This window comes from Mus caroli, unplaced genomic scaffold (genome assembly GCF_978045245.1).
Source record: "Mus caroli unplaced genomic scaffold, Mus_caroli_1 scaffold_9, whole genome shotgun sequence".
In the NCBI taxonomy this organism is placed as follows: Eukaryota; Metazoa; Chordata; class Mammalia; order Rodentia; family Muridae; genus Mus; species Mus caroli.
Window position 1 is genome coordinate 62049413 of NW_028227264.1, and position 24493 is coordinate 62073905.

A 24493-nucleotide genomic window follows, 5' to 3' on the forward strand; every position below is an offset into this window, starting at 1 on the left:
ATGGAGGAGACCTTTTAATCACCGAGCTTAGAAAGTACAGAGCTGAAAGTACAGTAAGCAGAAGAGTATAGAAAAAGGTTATTTTAAAATTTTTTTCTTGCTTAATTTATTTTTTATTTACACTGCATCCCAATCACAGCCCCTTCCATCCTCTCTTTCTAGTCCCACCCTTACAAGCCCCACCCCCATCAGCCCCTCCCCTTCACCTCAGAGAATAGGAAGCCTCACTTGGGGACCAAGCCAGCCTGGGACATCTAGTCCCAGCAGGACTAAATGCTCCTATCCCATTGAGGCCCAACCAGGAAGCCCTGGTAGGGGAAGGGGATCCAATGGCAGGAAATGGGGTTAGAGACAGCCCCTGCTCCAATTGTTAGGGGCAACCCACATGAAGACCAAGCTGCATATCTCCTACATATGTGTAGGAAGCCTAGGTCTAGCCCTTGCATGCTCTTTGTTTGGTGGCCCAGTCTCTGTGAGCCCCCATGGGCAAGCCCGAGGTTAGTTCAGCCTGTAGGTCTTCTTCTGGTGTCCTTGACCCCTCCAGTTCATTCAGTTCTATCCCCTACACTTCCACAACCCTTCCCCAAGCTCCACCTGACATTTGGCTCTGCATCTGTTTCCATCTGCCTGAAAAAGTTTATTTTTTAATACATTTTCATTACCACTAATTGGTATGTCCTTGGTAAAATGCAAGCCATGATTGTAACTGAGGTCTGCAGTGTGAGTCTTATCTAATTATAAGGAGTCAGAGTTTAATATCAAGTGTGGGAAAGAAGAGCCTAGATGAGTTCCACTCCTGTACAGATACATCGTAACAATCGTGGGTGTGTGCATTGCTCTCTGAAAACAGCAATGGCTGTCACTGCATTTGAAAAGCACTGTTTCGGGTGACCCACCATTGTTAGTTTCCAAATATGTGCGACTGTCAGTTACTCTCTTCAGAGGTACTAAGTCAGAAGCCGTAAACACCGAGTGACTATACTTCTCGCTACAGGGTGCTCATAGGGAAGGGCTCATTTTGCTCTTCTTGTGTAGAAGTCTCCCTTGCTTCTCAGCAATGAGAAGTTGAATCTTAGTATTGTCGGAGGTTCAGGGGAAAAGGAATATACAAAGAAAACCCAAAACTTGCAAAAAAAAAAAAAAAAGGTAAGTTTGGCAATTGCTCTGCATTTTGAGAGAGAAGAACAATTAATTCTTTTGTTTGGTGTAAAATAGATGTGATAATCATTAATTTTGATTATTTTTCTGTGTTTTCTGAAAACAGAAACTTGCCCCAATTTAGTTGTTCCTCTAGAAACACTGACTGCTTGTTCTATTTACTTTCTGATTTGACATAAAACCCAGAACTCATAAACATTCGTAAACTAAATTTACTGGAGGGCTAATTTTATTTTCAATTCTACCCTTCAACTCCACTGGCAAGCCCCTTATCTCCTATCCATTTTATACAATTCCAGTGTGCCAGAAATGCCTCTCAAAACCTGATATTAAACAAAAGCTATATTTAAAAAGTTTTTAAAATAGTTTTGGCTCAAAGAAAGTTGCAAAAAAAAATAGTGCAGAGAATTTCCCACATTGGACACATTTTGCTACTTGATTCAGATTTCAAATCTAAGAACATATAAATGAAATTATATAAATGACAAGAACCAAGGTAAAATAAATAGCCTCTTACTGCAAATATTAGGGAGAAAGCATTTAGTTTTTCACCAAAGATACTGGCCTCTCATTTTCTTTCTCCTTCTTCTGTAGTGCCTGTATCTGGCTCTGTATGAAGGTCATACAAGTTTCATCACATGGTCTGCAGGGTTCAGCTTTGCTGTAAGAGACTGAGGACTGGTAGCTGTTATTCTTAAAACATGTGGTAGTATTCGCCAGTGGACGTATTTGTTTCTGGGATTTTCTTTCCTGAGAGTTTTTGATGGCTAAGTTTGTCTCCATACCAGGTGTAGATGCATTAAAAGTTTCTGTTTCCACATAATTAATTTGGGGGAGGCTGAAGGCTTCGAGGACTTCCCAGATTCAGAATTAATAAAATCATAATCATTTTTTCTAATCCCAAATATCAACAGCACGAGAGGAAAGATGGAAAAATCACTCATACATAGAAATTGAATAGCTTACTTTATGTATTATGTATATAAACATGTAGACATATCAATAAGTTTACATACACACAAACTAGAAACAGAAGAACAAATTAAAATCAAAGAATCATGAGGAAAATAATATCAAATTAGTGGAAATAAAATGGAAAAAATTAAACAATGAGAAGTCTTTTAAAGGTATGCATTGATAAGTTGTTATCAATATGGGATGGGGACTTCAAATGCATAAAGTGGAAAAATAGATAAAACGGTGGTAAGTACTTCTTGCTTCTTCAAAGGATAGTTTGTTTTTAAAGTCCCCCCCCACCACCACCACTAGAGAGTGGTGGGCTACATCAGTGTTCCCAGACACACAAAAGACAAGATGGTGTCTCAAGAAGCCCACATAAGAAGCAAAACTTGAATTTGTATCTTTTTTTTTCTTCCTCAGGGTGAAGGTAGGTTCCAGGTCTGTCATCCTCATCACAGGAGCACGGTGATGGGGTGGGACCACAGGACAAAATGTTTCTTAATAGTCCTTGAAAGTCTGATGTAGCTGGCTTGGCTATACAGGGATGCTAGCATCCTTTTAGCTGTTTTCTGGACTTTTGACATAGGGAATAATTCTGAGTATCAATTCTTGAGTTGTATCCATTAAGGCAAGAGGAGTCCAGGCCTTTCTGAATTTATGAATTTGTGAATGTCCCCAAGACTCCTGTTACTTCCTTTCTGACTAGGAAATTTTCTGGACTACCATTGATTTTTCTCCTCCTCCTCTTCCTTTTTTTCCCTCCTCTTCTTTATCTCTTTCCCTCTTCTTCCTTCTCTTCCTCTCCTTCCCCTCCTCCTTCTATAATTCTATTGATGAGAAGGTTACATAGTTTCCCTTCATCTGCGAATGCTTCAACTTCTTCCCAATCGTTATTAAGGATTCCTAGTAAGCTCCCCAGGATGCAACCCTGACTGTGTAACCCTAGAAGAGTTGGAAAGTATGTGGCAAACAAGCTTGGGTCTTTGCCTACTTCCTCAGCCACTAAAACAGAAATCATTAAAAATGAAAGGAAGGTTATTGATCAAAAATATACTAAGGAGGCTGGCCCCAATCCACAAGAACACTCTTGGGAACCTAAGAATCTGAAATAGGCAGAGTACTGGATTGTGACACAGCTGTCACTTGGGAGCAATAGCATTTACTGAGCCCTCAGAAGCCTGGCAGGTGCAATACCAGACCCATTTCTGGGGTCTCTGTGATTTCCAAAAGGGCCCATCCCTTGGTCATTTCTACTTACTCTATCTTGCTTCTGTATTCAGACTAACTGGGGACTAGGGATATTCATATCACCGGTTCCCTGGTCTGCTCGGCTCCATTTTCCTGTCCTTCCCCTTTCGGGCTGACACTTTCTTATGTAGGACACTTAGCTATCCTTCATTTGTTTTTGCCTGCTTCACATGATTTGTCTTTGGTATCTTTTGCTATAAAAGAAGTCCAGAGCGTCTTCTCTCCGAGGTTGAAGGGACACATTCTATCAAACTGGCAGGCAGGGTAGGAAGCTCTCAGTGCCTTTCTGGGACATCGTCGAAGTGGATGAATGCCTTTGATCCAGGATCAGAGTGGGCCAAGGATGGAGGGGAGACAACTGCAAAAGCCTGCACGCTGGATTCTGCCACGGGAGATCAGGACAATGTGATTTCTGTGGATGTCCATTTGAGGGAAAAAAAGTCATGAGTGGTTTATTCTAGAAACCTCCAAACATCTACGAGCTTTTCCTTTTTGCACGGTGCAGTGATTTAGCATTTGTAGTGCCAGTAACTCAAAGGCAGAGAGAACTCTTATTGGATTTGTAATCCAATGAGAAATACAACCCTCACACATGTGGCTGGCAGAATGACTCCCGCGGTGGTGGAGCTGTGAGGCGCTATCCATCTCTCCTCTGAAATATGAATTCTGCGTTAGTGGAATTCACCATACTTTAGGAGTTGGTAATAACACCTTAGGTGCGACTATTTTCTTTAAAAAATCCCACTAATAATATATTTTGAGATGTGGAGCAATAGACTATAGGTTATTTACATATTTTTATGGAGCTAGTTGAAATTACATGTATCAATTTTATCCTTCTAAATTTATCTGATATTCATAAGTTAACATAGTGAATAAGTTTAAGATAAATGCTGGTATGTATATATTTTTTACATACTTATACATTCAATGTTATCTTAAAAAAATAAAGCTTCTCTATCAAGAATTATAGGGGTAGCTGTTATTTGACAAAAATGATATTTGTAACAAATTTTACCTTTCTTCAAGAACCTTTAACAAGTGTGATTTATTGCATAGGCCTTGAATACCTCCATAGAGCATGCTTCTTCTTTCTCTGACAGACAACAATAAAATCTAAGATTTAAATATTATCTAAACAGTTTCTAAGCAGGAATATGTTGAAAGGGAGAAAGCATACCATATTTTGAAGGCATAAGAAATTTCATCTTTTGTAGTGATTTGATTAGTTCAATAAGAAAAAAAAGATATTTCAGTAGCAAACAGAAGATTAAGGCTACTTTATCCTGCATTTTAAGAGCAGAAGTAAGATAAAATCCAGATATACTCTGAGCTCATATAGCCCTAGTGTTCTGAACTTGGTATAGCAAGGGCAGGAGATCATGGCTGTCTCCTGTGGACTGCACTTTTAAATCCTGACTAATGGTGACTTTCTCTACATTCAGGGAAAATTTCCTTCCCCCTTCCTTCCTTTTCTTTCTTTTGTGATAGTTTCCCAATTTGAATATGAGAATATTAAAATACTTGGCCAGGGTGTTGTGATGATGGTACACAGAGTACAGCACATGAGAGTGTTGTGTACGAGTCAGATCAGAATAGACACATTGTCTTCTCAGTGATTGCTTATTGGTGGCAATAGTCTGCACACTCTTTCCTTCTTCTCCTTTTAGAAACGTGCAACTACCCCAGTCTTCCTATTTTACAACATCATGTTAGAGCCTCTCTTGCATAACTGACTTAAGTCCTATCGATCAGCCTATCCTGGTTCTTCCTCTCGCTCTACCACTTTCTGCTCAACATTTATTTTTTTCTTCCATTTCTACGAGATCACCTTTTTGTGGCTCAACTGTGACGTCACCAGGGATTTGTCTTTATATGCCTGGTTTATTTTACGTAACATAATCACCTTTGGATTTGTCCATGTCATGAATAACAGGGTTTCATTTCGCTTTCATTTTTATAGCTAAAAATAATACTCTATTTTGGTATATGCACCACATTTTCTTTATCCTCTTGTTAGTTGGGAAACACCTCTGTAGGTTCTGTACCTTAGGCACTGTGATCAGTGCGACTTCAGATGACGTGGGAATAGACAGGTCTTTGATGGCCTTGTTTGTTTATTGTTGATAGATACCATTTATCTCATGGTGGTTCTTTTAAAAATGTTTATACGAGTTCCAATAATGTTTCCCATAATGGCAAGACTAATTTATATTCTTGCCAGCAATGTACAAGAACAATTTATATTCTTCACATTACACCAATACCTGACTTTAATCTTAGTTGATGTTCTTGCAGTAGTGAGGGGATGTGTCACCGGATTTTGATTTGCATTTCACTGACTGATTTTCATGTAGAATATTTTTTCATATACCTTTTGGCTGACTCTCTATCCCTGTTGGGTAAAAATGTTGACTTTCCCATGTTCTTATACATACTAGACATCAACGTCCTATCAGATATGTAGTTTGAAAGTATTTTCTCCCAGTATAGGTGTGTAGGTTTGCAATACAAAAGCCTTTATATGCCTTTGCTTTGTGTCTTGTGCTGTGGGAGTCTCATCCAAAACAGTGCTCACAGATTCCAGTGCCCTGGAGGCCTCTCTGCTACGTATTTCTAGTTATCTCATGGGTTCAGGTCTTTTTTTTTTTTTTTTTTTTTTTTTTGGTGGCATGGTATTCTTTATTTTGAAAATTTATATGTAAGACTACAGAATTATCATAAAGTGGCTAAGTTTTCTCCTTCACTGTAAAAAAGGTTCAAATTTTTTATGCCAGTTAATTCATCACAAACTATTATTATTACCATTAATAAATGAAACTTGAATTAAAAAAATAGGATGCATCTTAATTAGCAGAATTTGTATTAAATGGGCTTTTAGCTATAGTATCTTAAGCATAAACCTTACATAACTGAGCACTGAAACAAAGAAGTCGGGCTGGTGAGATGGCTCAGTGGTTAGGAGCACTGACTGCTATTTTCTATCCGGGATCTCTCTGAGGCTGGTCCAAGCAGGAGATCATGCGGGTCACAGAAGCAACAGAGCTTATTGGACAGGGTCCCTTCGGGCCTTCAGCCAGGAGGCAGAGCTGATCCTCAGACCTCTGTGCACCTTTCCCAACAGAGGAGAGCTTGCTAACCCCTGGGACTCAGGAGAGAGCTGGTCTCCCAGGAGTGCTGAGAGAGGTTAACACACTCACATGAGGAACAAGCTCTACCCAGAGACAGTTAGAACATCTAACACCAGAGATTTCCAGATGGCGAAAGGCAAACGTAAGAATCTTACTAACAGGAACCAATACCACTTGGCATCATCAGAACCCAGTACTCCACCACAGCAAGTCCCTTCACCCTTCACAATAGTTACAAATAATATAAAATACCTTTGTGTGACTCTAGCTAAGGATGTGAAAGATCTGCATGACAAGAACTTCAAGTCTCTGACGAAAGAAAGAAGATCTTAGAAGATGGAAATACCTCCAGCATTCATGGATTGACAGGATCAACATTGTAAAAATAGCTATCTTACCAAAAGCAATCTACAGATTCACGCAATCCCCATCAAAATTCCAACTCAATTCTTCACAGAGTTAGAAAGGGCAATTTGCAAATTCATCTGGAATAACAAAAAACCTAGGATAGCAAAAACTATTCTCAAAAATAAAAGAACCTCTGGTGGAATCACCATTTCTGACCTAAAGCTGTACCACAGAGCAATTGTGATTTAAAAAAAAAAAAAAAAAAAAAAAAAAAAAAAAAAAAAAAACCTGCATGGCACTGGTACAGTGACAGTCGGGTAGATCAATGGAATGGAATTGAAGGCCCAGAAATGTACCCCCACACCAATGGTCACTTGATCTTTGACAAAGGAGCTAAAACCATCCAGTAGAAAAAAAGACAACAAACAAATGGTGCTGGCTCAACTGGAGGTTAGCATGTAGAAGAATTCGAATTGATCCATTCCTATCTCCTTGTACAAAGCTCAAGTCTAAGTGGATCAAGGAACTCCACAAAAAAACCAAAAAAAAAACAGAGACACTGAAACTTATAGAGGGGATAATGGAGAAAAGCCTTGAAGATATGGGCACAGGGGAAACTTCCTGAACAGAATAACAATGACTTGTGCTTTAAGATTGATAATCGACAAATGGAACCTCATAAAATTGGAAAACTTCTGTAAGGCAAAGGACAATGTTAAGAAGACAAAAGGGCCACCAACAGATTGGGAAAAGATCTTTACCAATCCTCAATCCAATAGGGGACTAATATCAAATATATACAAAGAATTCAAGAAATTGGATTCCAGAAAACCAAATAACCCTATTAAAAAGTGGGGTACAGAGCAAATCAAAGAATTCTCAACTGAAGAATACCAAATGGTTGAGAAGCACCTGAAAAAATGTTCAACATCCTTAATCATCAAGGAAATGCAAATCAAAACAACCGTGAGATTCCACCTCACACCAGTCAGAATGGCCAAGATCTAAAACTCAGGTGACAGCAGATGCTGGCGAGGATGTGGAGAAAGAGGAACACTCCTCCATTGCTGGTGGAACTGCAAGCTGGTACAACCACTCTGGAAATCAGTCTGGCAGCTCCTCAGAAAATTGGACACAGTACTACTGGAAGATCCAGCAATACTACTCCTGGGCATATACCCAGATGATATTCCAACTTTTAATAAGAACACATGCTCCACTATGTTCATAGCAGCCCCATTTACAATAGCCAGAAGCTGGACACAACCCAGACATCCCTCAACAGAATAATGGATACAGAAAACGTGGTCCACTTACACAATGGAGTACTACTCAGCTATTAAAAACAATAAATTTATGAAATTCTCAGGCAAATGGATGGATCTGGAGGATATTACCCTGAGTGAGGTAATCCAATCACAAAAGAACACACATGATATGTACTCACTGATAAGTGGATATTAGCCCAGAAACTTAGATTACCCAAGATACAATTTGCAAAACTCATGAAACTGAAGAAGGAGGAAGACCGAAGTGTGGACACTTCATTCCCTCTTAGAAGCGGGAACAAAACACCCATGGAAGGAGTCACAAAGTTCAGAGCTGAGATTGAAGGAAGGACCATCCACAGACTGCCCCACCCAGGGATCCATCCCATATTACAACCACCAAACCCAGACACCATTGCATATACCAACAAGATTTTGCTGACAGGACCATAAGATAGCTGTCTCCTGTCAGGCTACGCCAATGAAGGAGCTAGAGAAAGCACCCAAGGTGCCGAAGGGGTCTGCAACCCTATAGGTGGAACAACAATTTGAACCAACCAGTACCCCCTGAGCTTGTGTCTCTAGCTGCATATGTAGCAGAGGATGGATGGCCTACTGGGAAGAGAGAGGTCCCTTGGTCTTGAGAAGATTCTGTGTCCCAGTACAGGGGAACACCAGGGCCAGGAAGTGGGAGTGGGTGGGTTGGGGAGCAGGGGGAGGGGAGGAAGTATATGTTACTTTTTTCTATTTATTTTAAGGAAGATATTGTACTATGAAATTATTTCAAAAGCCTTTTATCACATCTACCATAATATTTTCAAATAAAAATTATTTGTATAAAAAAAAAAAAAAAGCCCTGCCTCTTCCCAAGGTCAACTGAACTTAAGTTCAATTCCTAGCAACCACATGGTAGCTCTCAACCATCTATAATGTGATCTGACGCTTTCTTCTGGTGTGTCTGAAGACAACTACAGTGTAATCATATACATAAATAAACAAATAAATATTTAAAAAGAAAAAAAAAGAAACAAAGAAGTCAGTGAGAAAATTCTCACGTAACTATGGCATATGTCAGAAAAACAGATATGCAGAAAAAAATGTAAGGCTACTCAGTGGTAGTGTCATGTATGAGTCAGCAAACCTTCAGACTGCAATTAGCCTGCAAAGAGAACAAACCAACAGTTCTTCTGAATCAGGTAAGGAACTTGTCCATGGTTCACATTTTTATTTTCTTAGTTTTTCAAGCAAGTAATCAACTGTGACAAACCAGTAGGAATCCTGCCTGTAAACCAGCTTTGATAAGAAGCCAAACTCTTTGACTGGTGCTATCACATGAAGGTGCAGATGAGAGATGGAACAGAATGGAGGAACATGGAAACCCATTCTTACATCTGTGAAATCTGTGAAATTATTCCTCTCAAGCATGGTCTTCCCAGCAGCTACCATGCTCTCAACCATTTCTATGTGATCTTTGTTTAGATCCTTGCAACTTCCAATATGCTTCTTTGGCACCACGAGATAATGATAAAGTGCAGCTGGTTTGATATCTTTGAAACAAACCAGGTCTTCATTCTCTCAAGAATGTCTCATGCTCTTCTGTAGTAAACTTTCTTCTCCACATCATTCTGTGTGCCGCATCTGAATGCTTTCAAGGTTCAGAGATTCGGTCCATTATCACCAAGGCCAGAACATGGCAGCATCCAAGGAGCCATGGTGCAGGAGGAGCTGAGAGTTCTATATGTTCATCTGAACGCTGCTGGCAAAATACTCATGGGTTCAGGTCTTAACTTCAATCAGCTTTGAGTTCTTTTTCGTAACTAACAATAGTCAGAGTCTAGATTCATTTTTCTGGATAAGGATATTCATTTATTGAAGATACCAAGTTTCCCAGTATATATTTTTAGCATTTTTGACCAAAAATAAAAATCCTTGGGTGTCTATGTGTGGGCTTGCCTTTTAGGCTACAATGGAGAGGAGAATTTCATGTGATTATTCCTTTATAGTCTTACAGATAAAAGTTAAAGAAGAAAGCAAAAATGAGTTTTGAGGATTTAAAAAAGAAACCAAACTTTTCTGTATTCCTGGCAATTGAGTGGTTTCTGGGGAAAATACTCAAAGACAGGCCATTTTGCCTCATTGCTTTGTTTAAACAGTAGAAATATTAGAAAAGCAATCCTTTGAAATCTGATCTTGAAAAGGTTAAAAAAATGTCATTTTGAGTTTTAGGAATCTCTAGAGGAATAATATTTGTATTTTGAAAACAAGGAGCTAGCTGTTTATATATATACACATATATACATATATATATTTGTGTATGTATGTAATGTATATGTATATATTTTATACATAATTCAGGAAAATACATAGTCAGAAAAGCATTCCATCAGCTACTGAAGAAATATGTAGAACACAGAGGACTTATTACTAGACATTTGTGTATACAAATTTTAAATGTCAATCATGTAGAGTAGAAACACAGAGTCCCAAGTAAGTATTTCCCTATTCTTCTCTTCATACTAAATTTCAAAGTAAACATAACAAATATGCTACCTCTGATCTGTTGAGGCTCTTCAACGTCTCTGTGATTCTAATTTTGCAATAGCGGAATCTACTGATAGTGTTACTGCACCATCTGCCTTTGGCTTGGCACTAATAAAACTCACGTTTGACATCATGCGGCATTGTTTGAAAACGATATTGGTATGGCTACTGAGAATGTGTAATGGCCTCAGTTCTGGCTCAGGACATTATGTTGGTGTGATAGTTGGATTCCTTCTCCCTTGGAAAAACTCTGATCTTCATGAAACTTGGTCATATTAAAGGGATGGTGTATATTTTGTTCCTCAATTAAACTATGTACTCTTTAGTCAGCTAACTAGTATGAAGTTATATTCTGGTTAAGGTGCCCCTTTCTGTATTCATCAACCCATTCATTTTTGTTCATTTAGAAGTTTTGTTTTTATTTGTTATATATGTGTGTGTACATGCCTCCTGTGTGAAGGTACTTGTGGCATCCAGAGTAGGGTGTCAGATCCACAGGGGCTGGAGTGACGGATGGGTGTGAGCTGCTAGACACAGCCTGAGGGCATCTCTTTAGCCTTGCTATTTGCTCACTCTTTTGCATGCAGTCAACATCTTCAGTACATTCAAGTTAGTATATTTCAGACAGGTTAGATACAGATGGTCAAGAAACATTTAAACTTACTAGTCAAAATTCTGTAGAATTTCCAAGTGTGCATTCAACTTGTTGAAAAGAAAGATGATCTGTTCTTCAGTTTACTTACTAAAATAAGTTTTGTCTTAAGATTATGTGGCATCAAACACTAGAAATCTATTAGCTGTATGCAGTATTGGCCTTAAATGAATTGATCTTTTGTAACTTTTTAAAATTCAGTAGTTTTTGAGAGGTATTTTAGATAATTTCATTCTGTGAGGACATTTTGCATAAATGTGCATTGAAATCCTCTCATATGAAAAAAATTTGAATGTCAGTTATATTAGTCAAATTTCCAAATAAAAGTGCCTTATTATTTGGTATTTACTACTACCCAAACTCAGAATGAAAATTATCAAAATTTCAGGGCATTATGATAGCATATCATAAAGATGGTGTTTGATATGGGCAGGCTGCATTTTCTTTGAGTATCAGCAATGCATTTCGTGCATGCAGTTCCTTCGCTTTGTATACAAACTCCAGCGTTTGCTCAGTGGTGTTGGGCAGGCTACTTGCCTGTGCAAAGCAGTTAAATGTATGCTTCTGTGGTCTCTACTTTTGAAGTTTCTTATTATCTTTTGCTTAAGTATTTTTTTTTCATTGTGGTTGAGAGAGGTAAGAGTATGCAGTTTTCAAGCTATGATTAATCCCATTACCTTGCAATGCAATTGTTGGTTCATCAAAAATACACTAATGTGGGAGATGATTACGCATCGTGATCGCCCCCTGGTAAACGGGGCACGACGCCTGGGTGTGGTCATTTCCTTTGAGAAGCCCACAGTCCCAGGATCAGCTTCTCTTCCCTTTCACAGTACTTGAGTATTAACAGCAGCCATAGTGGAAAACTCAATTAGGATTTTGAATTAGGCATTAGGATAATTTACCCTTAAAAGAATAGATTCAAGCTTGATGCTGAAGATTGGAAGAACAAGAATGTGAACCATGGGAAATTTAGCTTAAAGCTAGAAACTATTAATCACAAAACTAGTTTTCACAGCTGGGAATCCTACCATAGGCCCATTCTATTCCTTACCAGTCTGCTTGCTAAGGACTCTTTATTTTGGCTAATTATTGGAACACTTTGCTCTCTCTGAAGAAGGTTCCTGCCCATTGTCACATTAACTGATATATCAAAGGAGGCTGCAGGAGGTCAGATGTTGAAACATTTGTCAACAGATGTGTCTTGTCTTATATTCCCATCTCTTTACCCTTTCTGGATATTGAAGATTCTCTTCTGAAGAATTAAAATGAGGACAAGCCTGTTTTTCTGGCAAGCTAGCTGAGTTTGACATCTGGGGAATGAAGGTGAGTTCATCAGATCTTGAAAAGGGACACCCATGTTTGCGTGAAGTCCTGAATGGTCACATTGCTCCCGTGGATGTGATGCTGGAGACAGATGAACAATGTTTGCCCCGCAGCCCTGGCTTATGCACACCAGAAAGGTGCTTAGTGAGCATAGGCAGGACCTTAGGGAGGCAGAGGCTATTCAGGAAATTCACTCCCTCTTTCTAAAGCTGCTTCTGCATGGAAGGAGACTGTTGCTTCATTACTTCTGGGAAGAGTTCATGGGATGCCGATGTGTGCATGCGTGCCCCAAAGCCTCTGTACTTCAATGGGACTTCTCAGATTTGCTAATGAGACTCTGTGTTGTCCCCAGGAAAACTACCCTGCCACCAAGTTATGTGACCTCCTTCTAGTCTTTTGTCCGTTCATATCAGGGATTTTATATTGAATTATAGTTCTATTTATGTGGTACTTAAGATTTTTGCATATTCCGATGAAAATTTCATCCTGGGCATCACAGTCATATTCAATAATAGAACAAAACTGAATATCCTTAAATTTACCCAAGTGTTAACTGGGGAACTAGAAGTCAGTGCCTTTTCTGATTGGGCTGGGGGCTGGGGGAGTATGCTACAGTATCTAGTCCATGTTAATAATGGGGAGTATGCTACAGTATCTAGTCCACTTTAAAATATTTTTATTTAAAACATTTATTTATTGTTTGTGGGGAAGAGCATGTGTACATCATAGGATACGTATGGAAGTCAAAGGACATCTTGTAAGAAATAAATTCTCTCTTTCTACCAGATGCATCCTGGGAAGTGAACTCAAGCCCTTAGGCTTGGTGCCTAGAGCCTTTACCCAGTGAGCCATCTCCCTGGCCCTCTAGTTTTGTTGAATCAATACTTTTTAAGGAGGCTGGGTTAGTGGTACCCTCCTTGTTTTGCTCCCTTCTCACAGATTTAGTTTAAAAAAAAATCAGGTATCTGCTTATCATCTCCTTCCACAGTGGCAAGAGCCAGTTCAGAATATTTAAACTCACACATAGAAGATAAGCACGGAACGCACACTATGTTGTCCTTTGGCAAAGCCAAACTTAGAATCTACCATCTTGTGTATGAGCTCTGAGCCGCCATCGCCACCACTTCTAAGGATGGCTTCTAGTTTCTTTGAGCTGAAAACCATCTTCAGGGGTAATACAATCATTTTGTGGGTATGTGGGTTTTGGGGATCTTCTACATTTCCCTGGCCACTTGGAAGTAATACGTGGAATTCTAAAGAATTCTGTGTCCTTATTACACATTATATTTTAACTGCTAAATAATCACCTTTAAAACAAGAAAACACAAACACCAGTAAAACACCCCATGGTTCCCATCTCATGGCAGATTCATTTATTATAAATATCCTTAAACCCTGAGAAAAAGCTTTGCTAACAATGCTTCTTCCTCGGCACTCTTCTTAAGCAGCAGTTAGATGTAGTAGACCTTTACAAGTTTGGCATAGTGCTATACTAAACAACTTGGCTTTGAGAGACTTTTTGTTCTAGTCTATTCTATTCTTTTTTTTTTTTTTTCTGAGATGGGCTCTTGCTAGATAGCCTTTGATGTTTGCATCCTCTTGCCTTAGAGCAATAGAACGATGGGCAGGCACTACCACACCCAGTGTTTATTTTAATTCATGTGCTAGCAGCACCAGCCTCTTGTAGCTATGAAGAGGAAAAGTAGACACAAATGGACAGCCCTCTTTTACCATGCTAGATAAGAATGTCCTCTCTTAAAACCCCACTGTTCCTTACCCCATCCTGTTCCCTCAGGCCATTCAGTTATCAGCAGATGAAAAGCTAGACTTGATTTTTTTAAAAAAAGATTTATTTGTTTATTTATGAAGGCATATGAGCACTCTATTTGTGCATATGCCTGCATGACAGAGAGCACGAGACAGAAGAGGGCATCTGATCCCATTAAAGACAGTTGCTGGGAATTGAACTCAGGACCTCCAGAAGAGCAGCTAGTGCTCTTAGCTGCTGAACCATCTTTCCAGCTCTAGAATTGATTCCTTACTGTCTTTCTTTCACCCTCACTTTGATCATTAAATGTGATGACTATGCCAAGAACGTGAGTCCTGAGGGCTACGTTTTCTTGTCACCCACCCGCAGCCATAACCCCATCTCGGCCACTATTACTCTTAGATTCTAGACCATGGCCTCACAGACATACTCTAGCACATCTGACAGTGAGTGGCTTCCATTTCAAACTTGCTTTCTGCTGGGGACAGACTTGAATCTTCCTGAACAACCACTACTTTGCCTCATTAAAACAAATCAAAACAAACCCTGCTCTCCTCCTCTGCAAAACAAAACAAATTTCTCCAAACCCCACAATTCTTTTCTTATTCTTTAATCCCTTTTTGCAGTCTAGTCTTTCATTCCCCTCCCAGTCTGCCTCCCTGTCCCACTTCCAGCTGCTTTCCATCCCATACTGCCTCTACCAGTGCCTACAGAGGCTGGAAGAAGAAGAAGAGGAAGAGGAAGAGGAAGACGAAGACGAAGACGAAGACGAAGACGAAGAAGAAGAAGAAGAAGAAGAAGAAGAAGGAGAAGAAGAAGAAGAAGAAAGAAGGAGAAGAAGAAAGAAGGAGAAGAAGAAGAAGAAGAAAGAAGGAGAAGAAGAAGAAGAAAGAAGGAGAAGAAGAAGAAAGAAGGAGAAGAAGAGGAAGAGGAAGAAGAGGAAGAAGAGGAAGAAGAGGAAGAAAAGAAGAAAGAAGAAAAGAAGGAAGAAAAGGTGGAAGAAGAAGGAGAAGGAGAAGAAGAAAAGAAGAAGAAGAAGAAGAAGAAGAAGAAGAAGAAGAAGAAGAAGAAGAAGAAGAAGAAGAAGAAGAAGAAGAAGAAGAAAGAAGAAGAAGAAAAGAAGGAGGAGGAAGAGGAGGAGGAGGAGGAGGAGGAGGCGGCAGCGTCGGTTGTAGATGACCTGGAACTGGACTTAGGATGGATGTGAGCTGCCTTGTGAGTGTTGGGAACCCAACTTAGGTCTACTGGAAGTGCCTTAAGTGTTCTTAAATGCTAAGCCATCTCTCTAATCCCTCAATAAATTCCTTACTTTAACAAGTAATCTCAATGACTGAATAATTTATCTTCATGAGATACATAAATTAAAAAAAGAGAGAGAGAGAGAAGCCCCAGGGGTCAAAATGTTGCTACCCTGATGTCTTTAAGGTACTGGATTCCGGGAACTAAGGACTGAGTTGGTTGCTGTGCCTTTCTCTTTATACCACAGATCACCTCTCATCTGTTACTTTCAGTTGAAAAAAGTTCATTTTTTTTTTCCTGAAGATTCATTTTCTCAAATTAGATTTTCCACATACTAATAGAAAAATAAATTCAATGATAAAACTTTTAAGGTTATCTGAGAGAAATGGAAATAAATGAACTGCATAGGAACAGCAAAAGTAGACTTTTCTGATATCACATAGAGTCAAGAGACAATTTCAAATGTTCCATCAATTACTCTGAGCAGCAGACTTTTGTGTCTTAGTATTTTTTTGTGTGCTAATGTTTGAGTTACACTCTTAAAGCTACGCTGAAAGGAAGGGGCCAGAATCCCTTTTCAATCGGGCATCATAAGCAGGCTTGTTGTTGTCACTGCTCACTATCTGGAGCAGAGTTTCCCTGAATACCTCAGTCTGCGTCAAACTTGTAGTTCTCCTTAGCCTGCTGAGTGCTAGGATTTTTGAATGGTGTGCATGAGAGACAGTCACTATTCTCATTAGATGTTAAATATTAAAATGAGACTCCCCAGTGAATTCATAAAAGAGCAGAAATATGAACTATTATCTCATGAGACGTATCTTTTCTGTCTGAGTGCAGTGAGGATATTGAAATGTAGATGGCAGAATTCTGTTAGGGGATGGAGAAAGCCTTCAGAATGGGTTTCTTGTTGTATAATATGACATTCACATCTGTGTATCACCTGAGGGAAAGATGAGGGATGGATTTATTTAACATATAAAATACTTAATTATTTAAATGAATGCATCTCTAAAATGGTGGAATTCAGGGAAGCTAATATTAATGAAACATCTATTTGAGAAGTTTTAGAGCATCTTCCCAGTGCCAAGTATCTGCCCAAGATACTTTCAGATATTTGCCATTTCCTGGTCCACTCACCTCACTAGTTCTTGCTTTAACTCTGAGGTCCATGAAGACGTGGTGGTAATTCTTCATATGATTCTGGTGCTTGACAAGACACTAGATCAGAGAGAAACACAACTACCACAACCCCTGCCCCCACAACTCAGGAAGCCCCCAAGTCAATAAATTACAAGGAAGAGTTGGTGATGTCATCCCATTTTGGTGTGTCCAAGTTCAGTGGTGAGTAAAACTTGAAGGTTTGTATGAGCCAGCAAAGAGTGGAAGGCAGGAGGGAGAAGGGGAGAGAAAGGATGAGGAAGAGGAGGAAAGAAGAGAGAAGCAAGAGACAGGAGAGAAGGAGAAAAGAAAATCACAAACGTACAGGGAAATGTACTGCTGGATTTGAAAGTCCTCATACACTGAAGGCTTGGCACAGCGAGAGCATAAATAGTTTTTCTCATTTGTCTCTGTCTACCAAGAGCATTAGCTTCCCGTGGTTCCATCCAGCAGGCCCTTTGGAGAGCTGCTTCTGTGTTTTGGCTCTGGAGGCAAGGGCACATCTTGTGTTTTAGTTGCTGGGTTAATTTACTTGGTTGACAATCGTGTATAGAGTAGGTAGTACCTGTTACTGTCCTGAGATCTTCAGACCTTCTGTAATCCTCAGCCACTCTGTCATGAAGGGTGTGTAGATCAGTTCCACTTCTTCCAATGAGGAAATCAAGGCACAAAGAACCTCGTACCAAGTCACCCTCTGCAGCTCAGGCTCCACACTGTGGTGCCCATCAATGCTCCCTCTGAGCAAACACACTTCAATTATATTAAGGGGATTCAAACTACAAGGTAGTTAAAAATTGCAAATCAAATGCTCACAAGTTGCAATTATTTTTAGTTTATCAAGAAAGAAATTTAGATGCTTGTAAGAGATAGATATGTCATGCATAAATTATAGCACGCACTTCTTACCCCATTTTTTGGATATCAGTTATTGTCATTAAATATGGTGAAATAGCCCAGATTTACCTGAGCTTATGAACCTTCCTGAAATACATAACCCATGGAAACATCTCTTTTAAATTCCACTAATTCTGTTCTACAGAATGAAGTTATTTGCCCCATAATTTGTAAGCCCTACATAGATACCAGCTGGGGCTATCTTGGGACAATTTTATTTATTTTCTGCCGGAGGACGGTGAGAGGATTGTATGTGTAGCTATGGTATGAATAAATAGTGTGATATATATGTTTTATGTGAATATCTATCTATATTCCCTAGGGAAAGAGAATACAAGTGTAACTACCTTTGCATCTTCTGCTGTTGTCATGCGCGCGCGCACACACACACACATGCACACACTTAATATTCTTTGTTAGTTTAGCAAATTAACACTTGTTTTCTATGTATCTGTAGGTTATCCACTTATGGAGCAGTTCATTATAACTTTGCCGGTCGTAGAGAGCTATGTATGTAATCCATAGCAGAATATTAAATTTTAGTTTATTTGATCCATGTTGCTCCATTCATTGCTTTTGGATCATTTCAACATTTCTGTGAAAGTTCCAGTGGATTACCTGTTTAGTGTGTGTTGTGAGGTACACTTTATAGACAGGCTTATAGATATGGTCCAGTCCCCATGGCCAAAACATATTTGGAAATACCTTACAAGTATAATATACTGGGCCAAGAAAGGCATTTTCCCCCAGAAAATTTTTCTTAAGCATCATTATCAAATTTCAAGGCAGAATAAATGCATATTACAGCAGTGACCAAGAACCACAAACAAATATTAGAAATATTTATTTACCAAACATCAGGATTTTTTCATTTCGTGGTGACATTTTTTTCCTCTGTTACTAGTAATTTAAGACTGGTGTGAGGTGGAATCTTAAATCGTAATATTCATTTTGCTGGTGGCTGTGAATGCTGACACTTTAAAAATGTGTTTTATGTATGTCGGTGCCTGTTATTATTGTGGCTCTCAAACAAACTTCTTCATTCTTTTTGTTCAGAATCACTTTGGCTATCCACAGTCTTTTATGGATTCCACATAAATTTTAAGATTATATTTTCTATCTCCATGAAGAATAGCCTTAAGGTTTTGATTAGGATTATATTGAGTCTGTAGATTGCTTTTGATAGGATGACTATAACCATTCCTTGATCACGAAAGGTCTTCCCATCTCTTAGTATTTCCCTTAATTTCTTTCTTTGGCATTTAGAGTTTTCATTGTCTTATTTCCATAGACTTTTTTTTTTTTAATGTGGCTATTATGAGTGGGATTGTTTCCATTTTCTTTTTCAGTATATTTTATCACTGGTGTATGTCAAGGTTTTTGTGCTAATTTTTTTTTCTATCACTTTGTTAAAAGTGCTTATCACAATTCTCAGATACATGTAATGGAGACTTTGCAGTCTCTTATGTATAGAATCATACATGGAGCCTTTGTGGTCTCTTATGTATAGAATCATACATGGAACTTTTGTGGTCTTTCATGTATGAAATCATATATGGAGCCTTTGTTGGTCTCTTATGTGTAGAATCATATATGGAGACTTTGCTGTCTCTTATGTATAGAATCATATATGGAGACTTTGCGGTCTCTTATGTATAGAATCATATATGGAGACTTTGCGGTCTCTTACGTATACAATCCTATCTGGAATCAGGGGTTCTTTGATTTCTTGCTTTCATACTGGTGCCCTTTATATTTCTGTCCCTTGTCTTATTGTCCCTGTAGTAAAGACTTCACAGAATTGGAGCAGAGAGAGTGGACACTTGATTTTTTTTTTTTAATTTTACTGGGATCAAAGCACTGTGATCCCCCACACCCTGTTTAGAATTGTATTGGCTATAAATTTGTCATATAGACCTTATTATGTTAAGATATGTGCTTCCATCCCAATTCTTTCCATGTTTTCATTAAGAAAGCATGTTTGGCCTTTGTCCCAGTTGTTTTTTCCATGTACTGAGATGATCACATGATCTTTTCATTAATGGATGCAGAGAAAAACTAAAATAACACCTCCCACCCCGCAAACCTTAAATTCAGACATCAATACAGGCACATCTAAGTTATAATTTTTCATGTTATAATTTTTTTTCTCAAGAAACATTTGGACATTTTCTTTGCAGCCTTATTATTTGTTGCTGTGGAATTCAGTTTTCTCTGCCATAGCCACAAATTGCAAACCGATATTTCAGTGGGCTTAAGGGATGGATGTGTCTATAAAGTATCCAAGTTGCAAATTGAAAAAGCATTACCAAGAGGCAAGCATGACTTTTTCTAGTATCATATTACAGTAATCTCAAATCTTTTCCCCAACATGGCAAAGCTTACTTAACTGATTTTCAAAGCCGTCCCGGAGAGGTATGGCCAGTACCTGGGAAAACAGGAGCTACTGGCCAGAGAAGCTGGTCATGGCTGCCCCTATCACAGGAATGTAGATGGAACAGTGGGTCTAGAAGATCTTTGCATGCTTGTGGGGAGTAACATGGGATTGTGCACATGGCGGGGACCCTTCTGTGGATCCTAGAATTTACTTTCAGGACTGTAGTTCTTAAAAATTCTTAAAGAAAACAAACAAATAAACAAACACCTTCATTACCACAGGAACCAAAGGCATTTTCTGTGGAATCTTGAAGACTAAAACATCATCTCCTAAGCCTCGCTAGAATTCTATTTATGACTTAAGTTCCTTTAGACTGATGCCATGTGGTTGTGTTCTGAGCAACTGTAATAAAGTGGAAATTTCTTTCCTAGGATTAAGTGAGAGTCAAAATAAGTCCTGAACTTTGGACTTCTTATGCTTTTCCTCAAGTTAGAGGAAAGTTGGTCCATCTGTGATTTGAATGTAGTTGAGATGCAATGGTATAGTTTGAGTTAAATAGGTATAGAGGCTGAAGTCAAAAAGTGTATTTCCTTGTCAAGGCGCTCTCCTCTTTTTTTTTAATTAGGTATTTTCTTCAATTATATTTCAAATGCTATCCCAAAAGTTCCCCATACCCTCCCCTTCCCACTCCCCTTCTCACCCACTCCCACTTCTTGGCCCTGGTGTTTCCCTGTACTGAGACATATAAAGTCTGAAAGACCAAGGGGTCTCTCTTCCCAATGATGGCCGACTAGTCCATCTTCTGCTACATATGCAGCTAGAGACACGAGCTCTGGGGGTACTGGTTAGTTCATATTGTTGTTCCTCCTCTAGGGATGCAGACCCCTTCAGCTCCTTGGGTACTTTCTCTAGCTCCTCCATTGGGGCCCCGTGTTCCATCCAATAGCTGACTGTGAGCATCCACTTCTGTGTTTGCCAGGCACCGGCATAGTCTCACAAGAGACAGCTATATCAGGGTCCTGTCAGCAAAATCTTGCCGGTGTATGCAATGGTGTCAGTGTTTGGAGGCTGATTATGGGATGGATCCCCGGGTGTGGCAGTCTCTAGATGGTCCATCCTTTCATCTCAGCTCCAAACTTTGTCTGTGTAACTCCTTCCATGGGTGTTTCACCTGAACATGCCCAATCTCGTCTGATCTCTTTCATCTACCTTAACACCACCATCAGAATGTTGGATTATTCCAGTGGTTCAGCAAGCCTTGTGATATATGATTTTGAAGTGGAAGTTTCTGGTTGTGTCCTGTGACACAGACTCATATGATGTTTTGCTGAGGCAAGACCCATGGGAGGACACGTGGTGTCTGGAGAGAGTATAAATAGGACTCAACTGACAGTGAAGGGGTGCTTGCATAGCTGGACTTGTGATTCTTCACTGGTTTCGCATCTTCACTGACCTTTACTTCATCAAGAGAGGCAGGGAAGAGAACTCCTGGCATTCTGCCTGGTCCTGGTCACTCCCACTGACTAGTGCTGACTCAGTGGAGGCCTGGCAGCTTCTGCTGGATCTGGTAGCCATTGCTGATTCATGATAAGTGACTCTTCTAAACTAGACTACTGGTATCTTGACAAATAGTAATTAAAACCCCCCCTCAACCCACAAGATGACTTCTAAACAGGTCAAACCTCCCCAGGTCCTATTTACCATCTTTTCTCCCCTACCTTTGCATGGTGGGCCACCAGGGGGGAGGCTCAAAGAGTTTAAAAACCCTTATTAAAAGTCAGTTTAAAAAAACCTAAGTCTACATGCTTTATAGGAAACATTTATGAAAATATAGGGCTTCCTTTGTAAAAGAATTTATGATGTCAAAATAAGGTGCATACAGTCTCTTTAACCCAGCAGTTCCACTGTTGGTTACAGGGAACAAACAGATATACATAGATGACCTTTCTCATATAATTGTGTGATGATACACATAGCATTTTTTTCCTGAGTGGGAGACCAAGAAACTATTAAAGAGGATATCAATAGAGAGGATCTTGGGAGAGACAAATACAGTTCAATCTCACTAACTCAGACCATGTTCTATTATCTCAAACGTGGATAACCCACCCCCAGAACAAAAGACTGGGCAGTTTCTTTTTCTCCTATGAAGCCACCTTCTTTTTCTGTATGTAGCTAAGGATATACACACATTCTGAACTTTCATAAGGGTTACTGTTCTCCTGGTATGGAAAACATGATTTTTTTTTTTTTTTGATAAATCAAGCCTAGGGAAAATTGTATCAAGCTGGTTCCATAAGCAAAAGACTGAATTACCAGTCTTCTTTTTTTTTTCCTTAAATTTATCATTTTGGTGTATTTTGTAACTGAAAAGACACAACTATACAGTTGCTTATTAAATTGCCAGTTGGCATGGACCCAGGTTGCATATGCCATTAAAAATGATTCTAAAAAGACTAGATGCATCTAAAAATGGCTAAAATGCTTTCTGGTTAATTTGTTTTTATAAAATTTTTATCTGTGCTTCTAGTCGTGACCTTATATATCTTATAAAAATAGAGAAAGAAATCAAGACTAAAGTAGCCACATCCATGTTTTTAGTGAATGTTCCCATAGAAAAATAGCTGCTTGGCCCCGACTTTCAGACGCCACATTGACACCGGTAATTTGGGGACATTATCAGTCAAAAAAACATCCCTTCCCACGATTGGTCTGCTCCAACCAACCAGCATTTCTCCTCAGTTCTGTATTCTAAGAGGCTGAGCTCTGCTCTGAGGGGGGCAATTTGGACTTGGTTGTCTGGTGCACAATGCAGGCATTACCGCACACGACCTCTCTTCCTGGGGATAATGGCACAGCTGGGCTGCCAATTGGGCTGAGGAGAACGATGTCAGGTTTGTTTTGCTGCCAGCAATGCCGAGAGGCCAAAGCACGTTTGCCTTCGCTGGAGGAGACGGGATCCTGATGGATATTTTGCTGTTACGAAACTTTTGCTTGGTCCAAATCCTGGAGTGTTTTTGTAAGCACTGATGCAATCTGGTGTGATGTTTCTAAAGGCTGTGCAGTTTAGACATTTGGGATTTTTCTGTGTGTGCTGCTACAGGGAGTTGGGTGGTTAGACTTTGACTAAATGATGGTGCTGACTATGAAACAAACAGTATGGGGTTCCTTTGTAGCTCTGGTACAGCCTTTGAGATGGTGAGGGAGTAGTCTCCCCACTGAGGCAATTCTGCATCAACCTTCTTGAGAACATGCAAGGGCTCTTTTACCATCCCCTGGGGCCTCAAATTAGGTGCATCTTTTCACACTGAGACCAGTCCAGACATTCCAGTGCTGTATATGTGTTGGGTCCTTGGGCCAGCTCCAGTATGCTGCCTGCTTGGTGGCTCAGTATCTTGAGATACTGAGTATATGAGATCTTGGGGGTTCGGGTTAGTTGAGACTACTGGTCTTTCTAGAGGGTCACCCTCCTCCTCAACTTCTTCGAGCCTTTCCCTGATTCATCCACAGGGGTCCCTGACTTCACCCCAATGGTTGGGTGTAAGTATCTGTGGCTGTCTTGGTCAGCTGCTTATTGGACCTCTCAGAGGGCAGCTATGCTAGGCTCCTGTCTGTAAGCACACCATAGCATCAGTGATAGTGTCAGGCCTTGGAGCTTCCCCTTGAGATGGATCCCAGTTTGGACTGGTCACTGGGCCTCCTTACCCTTTTAAATTAAAAAAAAAAAAAAAACCAAAAAATCCTTTTTTTTAATTGTTTTAGCTTTTGAGTCTTCTTTCATAGAGATCATTCTAAGTGTGTATGTGTGCGCGTGTGCATTGCTCATTCTCTTTTTATCTTTTGCTTGCTTGTTATACAATCAACACTGCAGATATTGAATAGGCCCTAAGATCAAGTGTAGCAGGAGTCCTTGGAAATGGAAGGTACCATCAGTGCACACTGCTGCCATAGCCTTCTGAAGAGTCCTGGGAAAGGTGTGTAGAGCCCCATCTGCTCCAGCTTTCTTTTAAGATGTAAGGTATTTGTTGTTCCATGGAAGGCCTCGTTATACTATTTAAATGATCTATTTTTATTATTCAGCACCATCAATGTTTGAAAATGAAACCCAATCTGCTGCTGTGGCCTGTTATTTCAGCACACATGAGGAGCCAGGGAGGATCAGGTCCAGTCTTGACTACATGATGAACTTGAGGCTAGCCTGGGTTACACGATAAAATTAAGTCTTGAGTGGGCGACAGAAAAGACCATGTCTAGAAACAAAGTTTTAGAGGTAAATATTTGCTTTTCATACTTTGTATCTGGCCCTTTAGAACACTTATTTTTCTATTTGTAGGGCATTCTTTTTTCTCTGATATAAAACAGATTTGGGTTAATGGGCTTTTAAAATTTCGCTACACACACACACAGAGTCACACACACTCACAC

The 24493-nt window shown here is 39.6% G+C and overlaps 2 protein-coding genes across 6 annotated transcripts in view; one reads left to right on the forward strand and one right to left on the reverse strand.

Moving 5' to 3' along the window:
• Ctnna3 (catenin alpha 3) overlaps positions 1-24493 on the forward strand; it is a 1580538-nt gene that overhangs the window by 425898 nt on the left and 1130147 nt on the right. The gene's annotated exons all lie outside the window — the stretch shown is intronic.
• LOC147002665 (adenosine 5'-monophosphoramidase HINT3-like) lies at positions 9306-10785 on the reverse strand. Its single transcript, XM_085843311.1, has 2 exons — positions 10777-10785; positions 9306-9685 (listed from the first exon to the last, which is right to left on the reverse strand). Exons 1-2 carry the CDS (start codon positions 10783-10785, stop codon positions 9338-9340), a joined length of 357 nt encoding a protein of 118 aa, XP_085699437.1. The 3' UTR covers positions 9306-9337.